The sequence below is a fragment of the Podarcis gaigeae genome, assembly GCF_964106915.1.
Source record: "Podarcis gaigeae genome assembly, chromosome: 13".
NCBI classification, from domain to species: domain Eukaryota; kingdom Metazoa; phylum Chordata; class Lepidosauria; order Squamata; family Lacertidae; genus Podarcis; species Podarcis gaigeae.
In genome coordinates, this window is record NC_139689.1 from 33,892,406 (window position 1) to 33,908,395 (window position 15,990).

The 15,990-nt window shown below is 44.6% G+C and overlaps 1 protein-coding gene and 1 long non-coding RNA gene across 2 annotated transcripts; both read right to left on the reverse strand.

Moving 5' to 3' along the window:
- Positions 1 to 77: 77 nt before the first annotated feature.
- On the reverse strand, positions 78 to 8,892 carry PRR15L (proline rich 15 like). The gene is made up of 2 exons (XM_083708897.1): positions 7,952 to 8,892; positions 78 to 673 (listed from the first exon to the last, which is right to left on the reverse strand). Exon 2 carries the CDS (start codon positions 651 to 653, stop codon positions 330 to 332), a length of 324 nt encoding a protein of 107 aa, XP_083565023.1. The 5' UTR covers positions 654 to 673; positions 7,952 to 8,892; the 3' UTR covers positions 78 to 329.
- Positions 8,893 to 12,847: 3,955 nt separating this feature from the next.
- On the reverse strand, positions 12,848 to 15,894 carry LOC310829888. Its single transcript, XR_014557410.1, has 2 exons — positions 15,795 to 15,894; positions 12,848 to 13,184 (listed from the first exon to the last, which is right to left on the reverse strand). It is a non-coding gene; the product is annotated as an uncharacterized lncRNA (long non-coding RNA).
- Between the last annotated feature and the right edge of the window lie 96 nt (positions 15,895 to 15,990).

A 15,990-nucleotide genomic window follows, 5' to 3' on the forward strand; every position in this document is an offset into this window, starting at 1 on the left:
AGGGGTAACTGGTTAAGCAATTCTGAATATGATACTTGCACCACACATTCTCTGCTGTGCCTCTGGCTTCTGCTGTCTTGCATTTTAAATACTATTAGCTTTATTCCTTAAATTAAAAAAACGACTAGTAACATTAATAAAGTTCATCTTCTTCTGAAACTTTTCTTTTCAATTGAAAATCAGGACCCAGTCTCGAAAGCCCAGGTGGTCCCTCGTTAAACTTCATTTGCAAATGAGTTGAAATGCATGTGTCGTATGCTTCTCTCAGACCAGAGAAACATCCTCAAATGAGGGCATGTGAAGAGAACATTTCTCTTTCATCCACCTCCTTATTTCTCGTCCCGTTCGCTGTCAGCAAAAAAATTGGGGTTTTCTGACAGCGTGGCCCTTACTTTCTTCTTTTCCTTGAAGCGCCCTGAATGAGAGACTTTGACGTGTTTCCCTTTGGTGCTCTTGTCCACAATCTTCTCTAGCCGGGCATTGAATTCGCGCTCGCTGCTCCCGCTGTTTCCCCCATCAGCAAGCATACCCTCCTGTTGGTTCTCATTGTTGGTGACATCGTAGATATCTGGGCTTTCATACAATACTTTGGGGGTGGATTTTTTTTTCCGGAGAAAAGTCAGCTTCCACCAGCTATAATTGTTTTCCGCCATGGTGGCCAGGAATCGACACCCTTGAATGTGGGGGGAAAGCAGAGCTATTATTATCAGGAGGTGCCTCTAGACTGCTAGCCATTTTGCCTGCAAGATACAAGCGTGTACTGAAAAAAAATGTAGGTTTGCACAACTGAAGGGGATTAAAGTACTCTGTTGCACTAGTGCAACAAACCCACATAAAAAAAAGAAACACACTTCTAGGAAAGTGACAGAGAAATGCAAGGAAAAACTTGTTAATGAATGAGCAATTGACAGGAATATGTATAAACACCCCGCAGGCAAATAGGATGAATGTGAATTGTTCTTTGTTTTATAACTACCCCATAAACAAATCAGAACAAATGCTCAGTGAAGGCTGGATGTAGCCTAACCTCCAGGCAAGCTTTATGCAGAGAAATCAGGATGAATGTTCAAAAAACAGGTCATCTGCAGGAGCCTCAGGTTTTTGTGGCTTGGGCTGGTTCTTTCCCCTGAGGCTGGCCAGGGATTAATTCCTTAGAATTCCAAATCTTGTTTTGTTCCCTGCACCCCAGAAAAAAATCCCAATTTCTAGTAACAGATTACACAAGGCAAATAGTTATCCTGAAGCCTCGAGGCCTTAGGCACCAACAGCAAGAGCCTTGGCCTGTGAGTTCAGCAGAATGGGCACTTAAGGGTAAAGGTACCCCTGACCGTTAGGTCCAGTCGCAGACGACTGGGGTTGCACGCTCATCTTGCTCTATAGGCCGAAGGAGCAGGCGTTTGTCCGCAGACAGCTTCCGGGTCATGTGGCCAGCATGACTAAGCCGCTTCTGGCAAAACCAGAGCAGCGCACAGAAACACCGTTTACCTTCCCGCCAGAGCGGTACCTATTTATCTACTTGCACTTTGATGTGCTTTCGAACTGCTAGGTGGCCAGCAGCAGGGACCGAACAACGGGAGCTCGCCCCGTCGCGGGGATTCGAACCGCTGACCTTCTGATTGGCAAGCCTTAGGCTCTGTGGTTTAACCCACAGCGCCACCCGCGTCTCAGCAGAATGGGCACTTACATATTGCTGAAAAGGAAGAAACCCATTACTTTAATAAAAAAAAAAAAGGCACAGAGCTGCATGCAATTTACATTGTGCTAATTTATATCCATAGGTGCAAATTTAGAAAGAATAACTGTAGTTTGACTGGAAATACAGTACATCTTGCCATGGTGAAGACTAAGGGACACCTGTGTTCCTGCTCAGTCTCATACCCTCCAAGTATCCTGATTTTCCAGGGACAGTCCCAGAATAATGAAAGCCATCCTGGCTTCTGAATTGATCCCAGAATGTCCTTATTTCCTCCGCCAGTTTTGCCGTTGCCAAACTAGGGGACAGGGATGAACTGGCGCTTATTCCGAGCAATGGTGGGTGTGGCTTCAGCAGCTGCGAGGGGAGTGGCCTATCCTTGGCCTATCCATGGCTGCCACAGCCAGCCTCCTCCATTGGGCAGCTCATAGCGGCTGCTGGAGAGCGGGCAAAGAGGAGGAAAGGCTGCAGCCGCTGAGGCCCAGCCCCGGGTGACACACTGGCTCTGAGGGGCAGGGCCTCCCTGGGCAGGAACAAAGGATGAGCAGTGCCAGGGGTGGGGAACATGTAGCTCTCCAGATGTTGTTGGCGGGGTCTGATGAGTTGAAGTTCAGCAACATCTGGAAGACTGCAGGTCCCACACTCTTGTGCTAGGACTGCAACTACTATGTGACTTAAGCTTCATTGCCATAGGTAGATAGGAAGCTATCTTTTACCAGGTTTGTCCATCTATCCCAATATTAGCTACAGTCACAAGCTTGCCTGGGCCTCGGGTAGAGGTTTTCCTCATCACCTGTTAACCTGTTCCTTTAAAAAAAAGAGAAAGAGATGTTGTGCATTGGACCTAGGACACAAGGTATGTGCTCTAACTCATCTTCTGCCTGTTCAAATCGAGGTTTGACCTTTACTTTAATATCTTAATCCTTGTGACCCACTTCCCCATCTTCTCTCACTCTGTTTTTCTCTTGCTATCTATTTCCTTATAAAGAAAGAAGAAATAACATGGTTTGACACAGTGGTAACCCACTCTAGACTCTTATGGTCCAGTTGTGAGTTATGAACTACAAACACTATACTACACAGCTGCCTGGGTTGCCCCAAGAAGATACAGTACATGGTCATATCCACACAATGTATATAAAATGTTTAAAGTATATGGCTTCCCACAAAGTATTCTGGGAACTGTACTTTACTCCTCACAGAGTTGCAGTTCCTAGCACGCTTAACAAATTACAGCTCCCAGGATCCTTTCAGGGAAGCCATGTGCTTTAAATATATGGTGTGTGGATGTGACCTCTGTTGTCTGACGCAGAGTTACCAAAGGTGCCTCTGCTTCTCTCCCCAGCTACATAAACGTCTTGGTGACTAGATCAGGCAGAAAATTTCACAGGTGCCTTTCCCCCTTACTGGCAGTATAATAATAAATGAAATAGCTAACATTTTCCTGCCTTTTCAGTACATCTAAAACCAGCTGCCTGAGATAGCCACCTCACTTTGCCTAACAATAGGCCCAGCCTTGAGTCAGCCCCCGAACCTAACCTTGTTGCTATGAGAACAAAATGAGCTCAAGGGTAGAATGTAACCTGTTCTGAGCACTTCAGAGAGGGTTGGGTAATATATGAGGGCTTAGACACACACACACACACACACACACACACACACACACACAATGTCTCTGTGTGTAGGGACGGGGGAGAAATTCTATTTGGCTCACATTTAAAGGCAATTTTACCTAATTTGCACCTTCCAAACCAATACATAAATCAAAACATAGCCATCTTTCAAAAATCGTACCTCTCAGAATTTTGCAGTGCAGTTCTCTAGACAGGTTACATATACAAAAATGTACACACTAGAGTAAAGTGTGCATATAAATGCACATATTCGTGAAAATAATACACAAAATGCTTTTCACAAATGGGTATACTGTAATAGACAAAAATGCAAATAAAAATGTGTGTACAGTGTATTAAGAGATATTTGCATTGAAGTACTGATGAATTATTATTATTAAGTTTGCAAACTGATGTAAAAATTGGAATACTGATCTGATCAGTACCTGAAATACAGCTTTCCCTCCATTGTTACATTTCCCCAGCAAAGCATAGGTAACTGGGAGTATGGAGTTATTCTAACGCAGTGGTTCACAAATCTCCCCAATGCTCCGGGCCTTGAGAAAATGGTTGAGGGTGTTGGAGAACCATTTAATGATTTTTCTGTCTGTTGTTTAGTAATTATAAGGTGCTGTGCTAGATGCTGTAGAATTATGGTGGACTGTGAGCTACACTTTGGGAACCCTCTATTCTAGGGTGCAATCTCAATTCATGTGAAACAATGGTGGGACCCAGGAACCCTGACAAGCACTCTCCCTGAACTGAGGGCACTTCCAGATGATCTGTTTGCTGAGCATTCATCCTGATTTGTTTGCAGAGAGATTCGACAGCAGTGGCTACTTGATGAGCATTCATTCTGATTTGTTTGTGATGAGTTTAGATGACATTGCGCCAACGCAAGGAGGTTTGTTGCGCAAAACCTCCAAATCAACTATAACTGCACAACCTGAGTTTACCAGTACGTAACTGAATCCCATTCAAAAAACAGTGACAATCTGGAAACATCCTTAGACATAGAAAACCTAGCAGAATTCTCTGTGGCACATAATGTTTCCATGCAGCTCTTTCTCAGTAGACATATTCGTACAGAAGTGGTTCTAGAACGTTTCTGAATCTAGAAAGTTGAAAGACAGTGATGCACACTCCTCAACTCTCCCAAGACACCTTGGAAATTACAGAAGCCATCCTTGCTTCTGATTGGCTCCTAGTATACCCCATTTTGGCTTGTGCAAGAACACAGCTCTGAAAGACATGTGCTTTTGGATGCCATGCTCTCATGCAAGTCATGGGACTCGCCCGGGAGCACAGCCCCAAAAGACTTGCATCCTGGTTTCCCTCCAGGCATGTCAGAGGGTGTGAGTCCAAACACCCAGTATTTAAAGGGTCTGCAGGAGTGAGTGACCGACCATCGTTGGCTTGAAATCATTAATGTTAGTATTTATTTGTTTGTTGGTCACTTGATCTTGCCCAAGGCAATCCAAGGAGGTACCCAAGGAGGTACCAGGGCGGGCCGGGGAGGCAGCCGTGATGGCACCCCACCGGATTTGCCCTGCCGGTGGTGGTGCGCTCCCCCCGCATTCCTCTTCCTCCGCCAGTGCTCCTGAACAATCCCTATAGGAGTACCCAATGCTTTCTAATATGGTTGCTACTACCTCACTCTACCTTGAAAGCAGACCGGACTCTTGAAGGGGGACAGTATATTGGATGTGCCATTTTTGTGGCATCTCTGACCTCTGTTACCACTGCAGGCACTCTCGTCAGCCCATGATGCTCTTCACCCATGTAAACGCACACTGATCCACCACGCTGGAAAAGTTATGCTCTTCCTACTTTCTCAAAGTAAGCCCCAACAATGTCCGCATGTTCCACTACGTCACGTTGGCATAAGGTCTTCTGCAGCTATATCTGAGGTAATCTGGGAAATGCTTCCCTGTTGAAACACCAACCATAGACTTTCCCATGCCTGAAGAGCTTATGGTTTGTCCACCTTGGAAAATGGCCTCCTCTCCATCGAAGAGCTGTCCCTAACCTTTCCGCCTGTAAATGCGGGGGTTTTCGATCCTGGCCTTTTCGGACTTTCTAAGGATTGAAAAACCCCACATTTAAAGGGAGCAAGGTGCTGGGCAATGCAGGAATGGGGAGGACATAATGTGAATACCTCTAAATTAATGGGGAGGTTGCAGGTTGGTGCACATCCACATTTTGCTCTGATGAGCAACTATGTTTACTGGCAGATCCCTCTGAAGAGGAGAAAGGGGCTAGCGCAGGTTTTTTCAACCAGGTGCCCTCCAGAAGTTGCTGGACTAACACTCCCATCATCCTTGGCCATTGGCCATGCTGAATGGGGCTCCTGGGATTTGGAGTCAAACAACATCAGGCTGGAGAAGGCTGGGCTGGAGGGTCAAGCATCCCCTCCACCACCACCCCAGCTCTCCCAGAAATGGCTTGCTGCGTAGGAGTGAGTGGGAGGGGTCCATCTTTTGCACACACCACCTGTCTTTGGGCAGATTTACATTACAAATTTCAAAGTGGCTCGAAACTTGTTTGAAATGGGTTTAGCGGCATAGCTGCCTTCGCCTTCCCTGTAGTATGCAAATTGTAGTTTTTTGCATGCCATATGGCATGAATTTGCTGTTTATAAGCCCTAGTATTTCTTGCAAAAATACAGTTCCTACGATTCTTTGGTAAGGAGAGGTTTGACAGTTAGACAGCCTTGGAACTGCCCTTTGGGTAGTTCCACGTGTCGGTTTATTGTGGGATTGGTGCTGCACAGACAAGTACGTCTTTCACTGTGTCACCTGCATCAAAATGCCAACCTCATAAATGAGAGACAACATGGTGCACTGGTTAGAGTACTTGGACTAGGACCTGGAGAGACCAGGCTTCAAATTCTCATTCAGCCATGAAGCTCACTGGATGATCTTAGGCCTGTCACAATATCTCTGCCTAACCTACTTTGCAGGGTTGTTGTGAAGATAAAATGACAGGAGGGGAGAGAGAACCTTATGATTTCTGTGGAAAACCCATTACATAAAAAAATCTCATGGAAACAGTAACAAGGGAGGGGTGTTTTGACGTGGACAATATTGTAATAAAATAAAATAAAAACTTGCAGGCGTAAGAAATGCCAGCTTTCCTTTTGCTTGTATACTACTGTGCCAAGGGTTTATAAGAGAAGAGCGTATTCAACTTTAAAACATTGCATACATTAAAAAAAACAAACAACCCCATATGAAACAGTAGACTCAGCTTCATTGGCAAAGAAAAAGTGCTTTATACGTGTTGTTAAGCATTCTAACACTGTGACACCAGATTGTGCTGTGGAGTCCCGTTTTTGCTAACCCAATTTATCATACAAGGTTTGCAACACGTTTAACTGCAACCCTTCTTTCATGTGTCTAGATCCAGCCAGTGTTTTTCTAAAAACATTCACAACTTAGTACAGGCATTTGGGACAGCAGAGAAGCAGCTGAAGTGCTCATTGCCATTTATGTCACAGGTAACAACGTCCTATTGGACCCTGCAGGACTCACACAATTGTTGCAGTAGCAAGGGATGCATGAGCTGTAGGGGAAATTGCATTTCCCCCAGTAAAGAGGGGACTTTGAATGGTGAAGAAATGTGCTATTTCTATCACAAATCATATGGGCAGCAACTGTGCTTTTAATGTGCAACCCTTCCCCCCCCCAAAAAAAAACACACACTGCATGGGAAGGATCTTAGGGCCATTTACCTCTTCACATTTTAAAGGTGTATACCTAAGATAACTATACTGCAAAGCATAGAGTGAGTACAAGTGGGGAGGGAAATTGTGTATGCCAGCACATCTGATATACATATTAAGGAGTCAGGACTGGCTGTACAGAACCTTCTTATCAAGTGTACCTTCAGGGGTTAATCCGGGTTTGCTGATGTGGAATATATTCAAAAGGCCATTATGTAGTTGATTTTTGTTTTCCCATTTTATCTCAAACGCACCTTAAAGGTCCCACCCTCACAACAACCTTGCATGGTAGATTATTAAATTGTCAGTTCCTCTTCTGAAAGCTATTTTGAGTGATTTTTTATTTTCCCCCCAAGAGTTTAAAGGAACAGGGATAAACATTGTGTCATTGTGAAATTAGTATATAAAAGCAACATGGGGAAAGGAGTCAATGGCCAGTGTGCAGATGAACTTTTAGAAAGATGGAAATGCTAAGAGGTGTTTCTAGATGTGAAATTAATTAAATCATAGACGATTCACTGTTATGTTTAAATTATATACACGGTGATGAGTAGTGTTTAATGTTGCATGTTTGTGTGTGTACATTTTTGACATATATTTTGTTTCCTCATCTTATCTCAAAGGCAAGATACAGGTGTTATGTTGTTCTTATCTCAGGCTTTCTTTACAACAACCCTGCATAGTAGATTAGGCTGCAAAAAACTGTATCATCCAATACCACCTAGCAAAGTTGAGGAGCTAGCAATGATGAGAAACCTGTGTCTCCCAGATCAAGACTCGGCACTCTGTCCACTGCAGTCCACTGGTTTTCCATCTGTTGCGGCAATCAATTAAACATTTGTGGAGGCGCAATGTCCCAGCGAGCCGTTCAAGTTTCCCTCTGCCTTCACCCCCCATTCCCCAGTGCCATTACAAACATACCTGCTCTCTTGGACTTCTGAACTTCGTCTCTCACCGAGTAGCAAGTTCAGCCGTTATGGGAAAAGACCAACATGAAGAAGGGATGAGACGAGGTCCTGACAGTGAGGCAGGTCTCCGTGGCAAAACAAGCAGCCTTGGCTCTGGCAGCCAGTAGCAAAGTGGCTCTCACATCTCAGGTGTGCTGAGGTGCAACATACCTGTTCGTGCTGCGCCCCTTTCTCTCTCTCTCCCTCTCTCTCTATGTCAAGGTTAACCGGAGACTCAGCCACTCCTGTCTAAAGTAAACAGGAACTAACAGAGAGGCCGAGCTGAGAGAGTTCTGAATATTCATGATGAGAGAAATCTAAGCTAAGACATTTTGCTGCCGCTTTGTTGATGTCACCTGAGGAGACCAGGGGAGCACCAGGGCCTTTCGATTCCAGAATGGCAATTATGATAGCCTGTTGCAGAGAAGAAGAGGAGAGAGAGAGAGAGAGAGAGAGAGAGAGAGAGAGAGAGAGAGAGAAGGACGAGGCCTGTGGCACTTTAGAGATTAGTTTATTGGGGCAAGACTTTCATAGGTAAACACCTTACTTCCTCAGGTGTATGCTGTTGACTGAAAAAGCCAGAGGCAATATAGATAATATACATACACATACAGGGGCTGAGATGCAGTGGAATGTAAGGCACTGGGTTTGCAAAGATCACACCCTGATAACTGGGGTGTAAAATGGAGACGTTGGCTGGAACATCAAGGTGTGCCTAACAATTATATTTTGCAGCAAGGGAACCACCTGTGAGTATCTTCATTCACAGGGATGAGGAACCAATGTTATTCCAAGTGTTGTCAGACGTATAGCTCCCATTATCCCTGACTTTGGCCGTACTAGCTGGAGTTCAGCAACATTTTGAGAGTTACAGGTTCTCCATCCCTACTTATTCATGACACAGTGCCCAGGTTATTAGGATTGTTTCACCTGTGCATATAATGGCACATCTGAGGGATAGTTCAGTCGGTAGAGCATGATAATTTCAGGATCGTGGATTCGAGTATCACGTTGGGTGCAAATATTCCTGCATTGCAGGGGGTTGAAATAGATTCTCCCCCCCCCCCCCGTGGTCTCTTCCAACTCTTCAAATCTGTGATTCTGTGAATTTCATATACTGACACTTGATTGCTGGCAATCAAATGTGTGAACCAACATCACTGAAAAAAACTGCACCCAAGAGATACTGATAACATTTATTTATTTATTTATTTATTTATTTATTTTACCCCGCCCATCTGGGTGGCTTCCAACTGAATATTAAAAACACAGTACAGCATCAAACACTAAAACCTTCCCTAAACAGGGCCACCTTCAGATGTCTTTTAAAAGTAAGATAGTTGCTTATTGCCTTGACATCTGCTTGGAGGGCGTGCCACAGGACAGGCGCCACTAGCGAGAAGGCCCTCTGCCTGGTTCCCTGTAACCTCACCTCTCGCAGTGAGGGAACCGCCAGAAGGCCCTTGGCGTTGGACCTCAGTGTCCAAGCTGAAGGATGGGGATGTGTGAACATCATGAATTTGGGAGTCTATTTGTGAACCTATTAGTGTGGAATTTGGCCAGAGTAAATGTAGAATGTCTAGGAAGTTTGGAATCCTCTGCCACAGGTATTTCTGCCCTTTCCATTTTCATTGTCAGGTTTGTTTGTGTCTATACCTTTCCTTCAATAGAAACCAACTTGATTTGCCTATGTAAAAGGCCGCAGGGCATTGCAGCAGGCGACAGCATTTGTAAGACTGGAGGGGTAATATCACCATGTTACTACATAGCTTTCAAGACCACATCTCTTGGCCTCCAGACGACGTCACCAACCAGAGGCACCCTGGAATGGCAAAGAACCACATTCCCCAATTCATCCCTTTGCCTCTGTGACATAAGATAATGAAAGCTGAAGGGTTTTTTTGTTTTTAGGACAACAAACCTGCTTACCCATACCAGCAATGATGACATGTTTCCAAAACTTGAAGCCTCCTTAACTATTATTTATATAATGTCTTCAATGCATATAATATATATTTATATTAGATAAATACAGATATCAGTTGTACTGTTAGGGCACGACTTCATTATTTTTAAATTTATTATATGTATCTAACAAAATGTAAAGATCATGTAATCATAATAATAATCTCTTTTATCAGTTTACATAAAATAGCACAATATAATTTTTATAATAAAAAAAAATCAATAAACTTCAAAAACAAGTAGGCATAAGGAAGGCACTTCCAGACTCACTGTTTTCAGGTGAAATTCAAGAGCACACTGGGAAATTCAGGTTGTGCAATTGGAAATGATTGGGAGCTCCTGTGCAACAAATCCATTTCCCTCCCTGCTCCCCCACCCCAAAAGATCAGGCTTTTTGCGACAAGGAAAGTGACTGGAAAATGCACTGGAAAGTGTGAGATTAACATTTCATTTGACACAATGTCATCTAACCTCCCTGCAATTAAATCAGAGCGAATGCTCATTAAACAGCCAGCATTGTCTAATCTCCCTGGCAAATAGATTGTGATGAATGCTCAATAAAACAAGTCATCTGGAAGCACCCTAAGATGATAAAAAATATAAGATAAAAAATCAACAGAATTTAAACACAGATATGTGTCAGAAAATTACAGATCTGTGTAAAAAAGTAAAGGTAAAGGGACCCCTGACCATTAGGTCCAGTCGTGGTCGACTCTGGGGTTGCGGTGCTCATCTCGCTTTATTGGCCGAGGGAGCCGGTGTATAGCTTCTGGGTCATGTGGCCAGCATGACTAAGCCGCTTCTGGCGAACCTGGGCAGCGCATGGAAACGCCGTTTAACTTCCCGCCGGAGTGGTACCTATTGATCTACTTGCACTTTGAGGTGCTTTCGAACTGCTAGGTTGGCAGAAGCAGGGACTGAGCAACGGGAGCTCGCCCCGTCGTGGGGATTCAAACCGCCAACCTTCTGATCGGCAAGTCCTAGGCTCTGGTTTAACCCACGGCGCCACCCGCGTCCATTCAGATCTGTGTAGCCTTGCCCAAAGAAAACATATCTTCCAGGGCCCCACTCCTGATGATGATGAGAAGGAGGACCCACAAATGAAGCAGGGCTGGCTTAATACATTTCAAAGTAAGCAAAACAATATACTTCAGTTTGAAAAGAATTGTATGGAGTGTGGGGGAGAGAAAGAGATCACTTGGTCCAGAGCCTAAAATCACCTAACTACACCAAACGCATATCATAAGGGGATTAAAAGAATCAGATCCACTAAGTCTCTAAAAATTGCACCATCAACTTTTGATTGTAGGGAAGACAATGACCCTCCCCAGTGGTCTCCCCAACACAGAGAGAACATCTGCCAGGCCCAGGGCTCATCTTGATGTACGTTTCAAAAAATATTCATGGGATTGCTAGTGGATGGGTGGGTGCACCCCCCCCCACATGCTCTCAGCAACCTCTCCCCATGACTTCCAGCACCAGAATAAATTATGTGCACACACATACACACTCGCATAATACACCCTGTCTAATTCACCATTTCTGGTTGCAAATTGGCATAGAATTCCAGCATCTTCTTGGCAGCACAGAATATTGACAGCAGTCTATGACTCTCACCTCATTCATTTCTCATGGCAAATACAGTTCTTTAGGGTCACAAGGGCTTCAGGCAAAGTTAATGTTCTTTCCACCACCACACAGACACACATGGCCAGTGCTTTTCCCCCTAAAAAAATTGTTTACTCTCATTTTCTGACTTATATTGAAATACTGCCCCTCAATGAGGCCAAACTTAATATCCACAAAATATTTAGGGGTATGGGTACCCCTGTGTCCCATCCCCCCGAAAAAAGCACTGCATGTGGCCTTGGAATAATTTGAGCCAGGGCTCCCCAGAATGCCAAGGACTGATTTTGGCAATCAGATTGTGTTTGGGACATTTGTGGTCAATTTTGTATTGTTTTGTCTCCATCCTGTAAACCTGAGACTCTGTGACTTTATGGTGTACCACGGAAGACCCACCAGCCAGCCCAAAAGGGAGAGAGATCAGATGCAGACTGGAGGGTATTACTTCCAAACAGGCTCAAGTCCTTTCCTATCACCAGTTAGAAATAAAACAAAGGTAGTGGAGGTAGTTAGGTAGTTAGCAGGACGCGGTAGTTAGCGGGACACGGTAGTTAACGGGACGCGGGTGGCGCTGTGGGTAAAACCTCAGCGCCTAGGACTTGCCAATCGCATGGTCGGCAGTTCGAATCCCCGCGGCGGGGTGCGCTCCCGTCGTTCGGTCCCAGCGCCTGCCAACCTAGCAGTTCGAAAGCACCCCCAGGTGCAAGTAGATAAATAGGGACCACTTACCAGCGGGAAGGTAAACGGCGTTCCGTGTGCTGCGCTGGCTCGCCAGATGCAGCTTGTCACGCTGGCCACGTGACCCGGAAGTGTCTGCGGACAGCGCTGGCTCCCGGCCTATAGAGTGAAATGAGCGGACAACCCTAGAGTCTGGCAAGACTGGCCCGAACGGGCAGGGGTACCTTTACCTTTACCTTAGTGGAGGATAGAAAGAGCCAAGGAAGTGTAGTGGTTAGGAGTGTCAGACTAGGACGTGCAGAGCAGGGTTGAAGGAAAGGCAGGCTATAAATGCAATAGATAAATAAAATAGCTCTTAAAAAACTCTCTTTACATGGGTTTGGTCCTCCTGACTGGTAGATATTCTTGGGCTAAGTTGCTGCTACCGGAGTGGACATTTCTCTTTACATCCATTTTTCTGCTCTTCTTTGCCAGTAAAGAGTTAAGGCCTCCAGCTCTTGCTTGCCTGCTTGGACTATTGTCCTTTTGAATCTATTATTTCCTTCTGAAGGATTAGTGAAACTAGGCTTTGGCTCAGCCACTTGCCAGACCGGTTCTTCACCTTTCTTTCTTTCTTTCTTTCTTTCTTTCTTTCTTTCTTTCTTTCTTCTGTATTTCTGTAACCTAGTCTATGTTTTGAGGGTACTAATTTCCTCTCCAGCTTAGCAGGAATCTTCATTTCAGTATTGGAATAAATAATTATTCTCTCTCCAAGACTGTCACTATTTTTAGGGTGGGATTTAGTGATAAGACAGGCAAATTCAAACTGCAAAGTTGATTGGGAGGTCATGCACAACTAATCTGCTTCCCCAAAGGATTGGGCTTTTTGCAACAAGGAAAGTGACTGGAAGATGCACTAGAACAGGCGAGACAACACTTGCTTTGACCTCTTGACTTCCCTGCAAAGTGCAAACAATCAGAATGAATGCCCATTAAAAAGCCAGTGTAGTCAAATCTTCCTGCAAACAAATCAAGGTGAATTCCCAGTAAACAGGTCATCTGGAAACACCCTCACTGACATAGGGTGTCTTCCAACAAATGGAAGACACCCTATGTAGAGCAGAAACAAACTGGGATGTGTGTGTGTATATGTGTGTGTGTGTGCGTCTGCATGTGCATGTGCATGCGTGCTAGCAATGGTAGTTGTTGTTTAGTCGTTTAGTCGTGTCCGACTCTTCGTGACCCCATGGACCAGAGCACGCCAGGCACTTCTGTCTTCCACTGCCTCCCGCAGTTTAGTCAAACTCATGCTGGTAGCTTTGAGAACACTATATAACCATCTCGTCCTCTGTCGTCCCCTTCTCCTTGTGTCCTCCATCTTTCCCAACATCAGGGTCTTTTCCAGGGAGTCTTCTCTTCTCATGAGGTGGCCAAAGTACTGGAGTCTCAGCTTCAGGATCTGTCCTTCCAGTGAGCACTCAGGGCTGATTTCCTTAAGAATGGATACGTTTGATCTTCTTGCAGTCCATGGGACTCTCAAGAGTCTCCTCCAGCACCATAATTCAAAAGCATCAATTCTTCGGCGATCAGCCTTCTTTATGGTCCAGCTCTCACTTCCGTACATCACTACTGGGAAAACCATAGCTTTAACTATACGCACCTTTGTCGGCAAGGTGCTGTCTCTGCTTTTTAAGATGCTGTCTAGGTTTGTCATTGCTTTTCTCCCAAGCAATGGTAGATGCTCATGCAAATTCTTCTAAATTGAATCTGCTTGCAAATAATCAAATTTATATCAGTGCTCAAATTATGTGGTGGGAGGAAATGTGGGGTGCCTAATGAAATCTACAAGTTCCCTTGATCTCCTTCCCAATTTTATCAAAATCATGCCCCCCTGTAGCCTTCACAAATAGTATCTAAGAGGGCTGTCAAAACCGGTAAGGTGCCTAAGGTTAGGAATAGGTTGGGATTCCTAACTAGCGGTGCAGCCTGAATCTTACAAAGCCTCCTTTATTCCAAAGAAATGTAGTCGCAATTAAGCGCCATTGATATGTGGGGCTTAATCAAAAGCATGACTAATGTTCTCTGGGTTTAAGCCAATAAGCATATGTAATGGATTTGGCAAGTTCTAATAGGCACACTGTAATGCCCTGCTTTGAAAAAGTCTGCTACCTTCTTTTTAGACTACAGATTCCTTCTGATTCTGATCATGTTGTGAGTGATGCTGTGTGTGTAGTCCAGGCATAGGCAAACTCGGCCCTCCAGATGTTTTGGGACTACAACTCCCATGATCCCTAGCTAACAGGACTAGTGGTCAGGGATGATGGGAATTGTAGTTCCAAAACATCTGGACGGCCGAGTTTGCCTATGCCTGGTGTAGTCAAATGCCACCACCCTCCAAAAGAGAGAGATATCAGCAGGCTTGGGGGAAGCTAGGGGTAAACCGGCCCAAAGAGAACTGAATATGCCTGCTGGTCCAGGAATGCTGACTGACTGTTGAAGGCAGGGAGGCAGGGGACATGATGGACTGAGTGGGATTTTGAACAGGGTGTACTACACGCTGCAACATTTTGTTGCAGGACTCACTTATAGGACAATGTTATTTGCAGTAGCCTTTCAGAACTTAAGGCTTAAATATATTCAGACAACTGCCATGTTTTTCAGGGTGATCACCTGATTTGGAAAAAATGATGAGAATGTGATATTTGGATTGGTACTTGGTACTTTTCGATTATTTTAACTCTCCTATGTGCTATCAACTGTTTGTAAAGAATACTTTTATATGGCACGCAGTACATGTGATCCAGGGAGCCCTTTGTGTTTTGCACACGTTTAAACACATGGTTTAACTTTAAACAAATAAACGAAACAACTGGAACGTTATTGTTTAACATTAATGCCATCACAAAAGCTGTACATTTCAATATTGCTGCAAAAAGAGACAGTGTCCCTCAGTCAAATTTGAAAACATTGAAGGTCTTTCAAAAGGAATTTGAAATAAATAATGTGTTTTGAGTGTCTTTTAAAGTGTATTGATTTGTATAGAGGGGGGTTATGGAAGAGACAGGTAAAAGTGAATTAAAAAAAAGAAAGATCTGGGAGTGAACTCTGTCTAGAAATTATGCCTAATTCCGTCTGTCTGGAAGCCTGCTTCCTAGTCCCAGGTTTGTGGGAGTCCGCTGCAGGTATTCAATAGTGAGGCTCACGTGCTCTGAGCACAGTATTTTCCCCATACTTTGTACTAACATGTTCACAGCTATCAGTGTTAATCGGTAGCAGACAGCCATTCTGGTTTGATGTCACAACGGAACTGGGCAGCCTTGGTGGGCTTTAGCGCATAAGAAAAAGGAAAATGCAACCATCTTTTCCTATCACTGCATTTTTAGGCAAAGGGGCGGAGAGAACGAGAAGCTGTGGCTTCTGAATTCCTGCTAAGCCTCAAGGGCCGATGCTAGAATAAAAGTATTATTAATTGGATTAATTGTGGTTTGGCTTAAATCTTCACCCCATATCCAGCCGTTTCAAGGCTGATCTTGCTCTCCGCTGAAGGGATCTGGTTGATCTTAATTCACCTCTATATGCCACGCGGATGAACACGTCAGTACTAATTTAGCACGCATGCAGAAACCGACACACGATGCTCAGCCTGCGGCTTTCGAGCGCCACCTGCTGGCAAGCCGCTGCCACTGACCCTTTTCTCTCCCGGACTTCCCCTTCTTCCTTATTAGTAAATTCCCGCCAGCCAATCAGAAAGACGGGTGCGTGGCC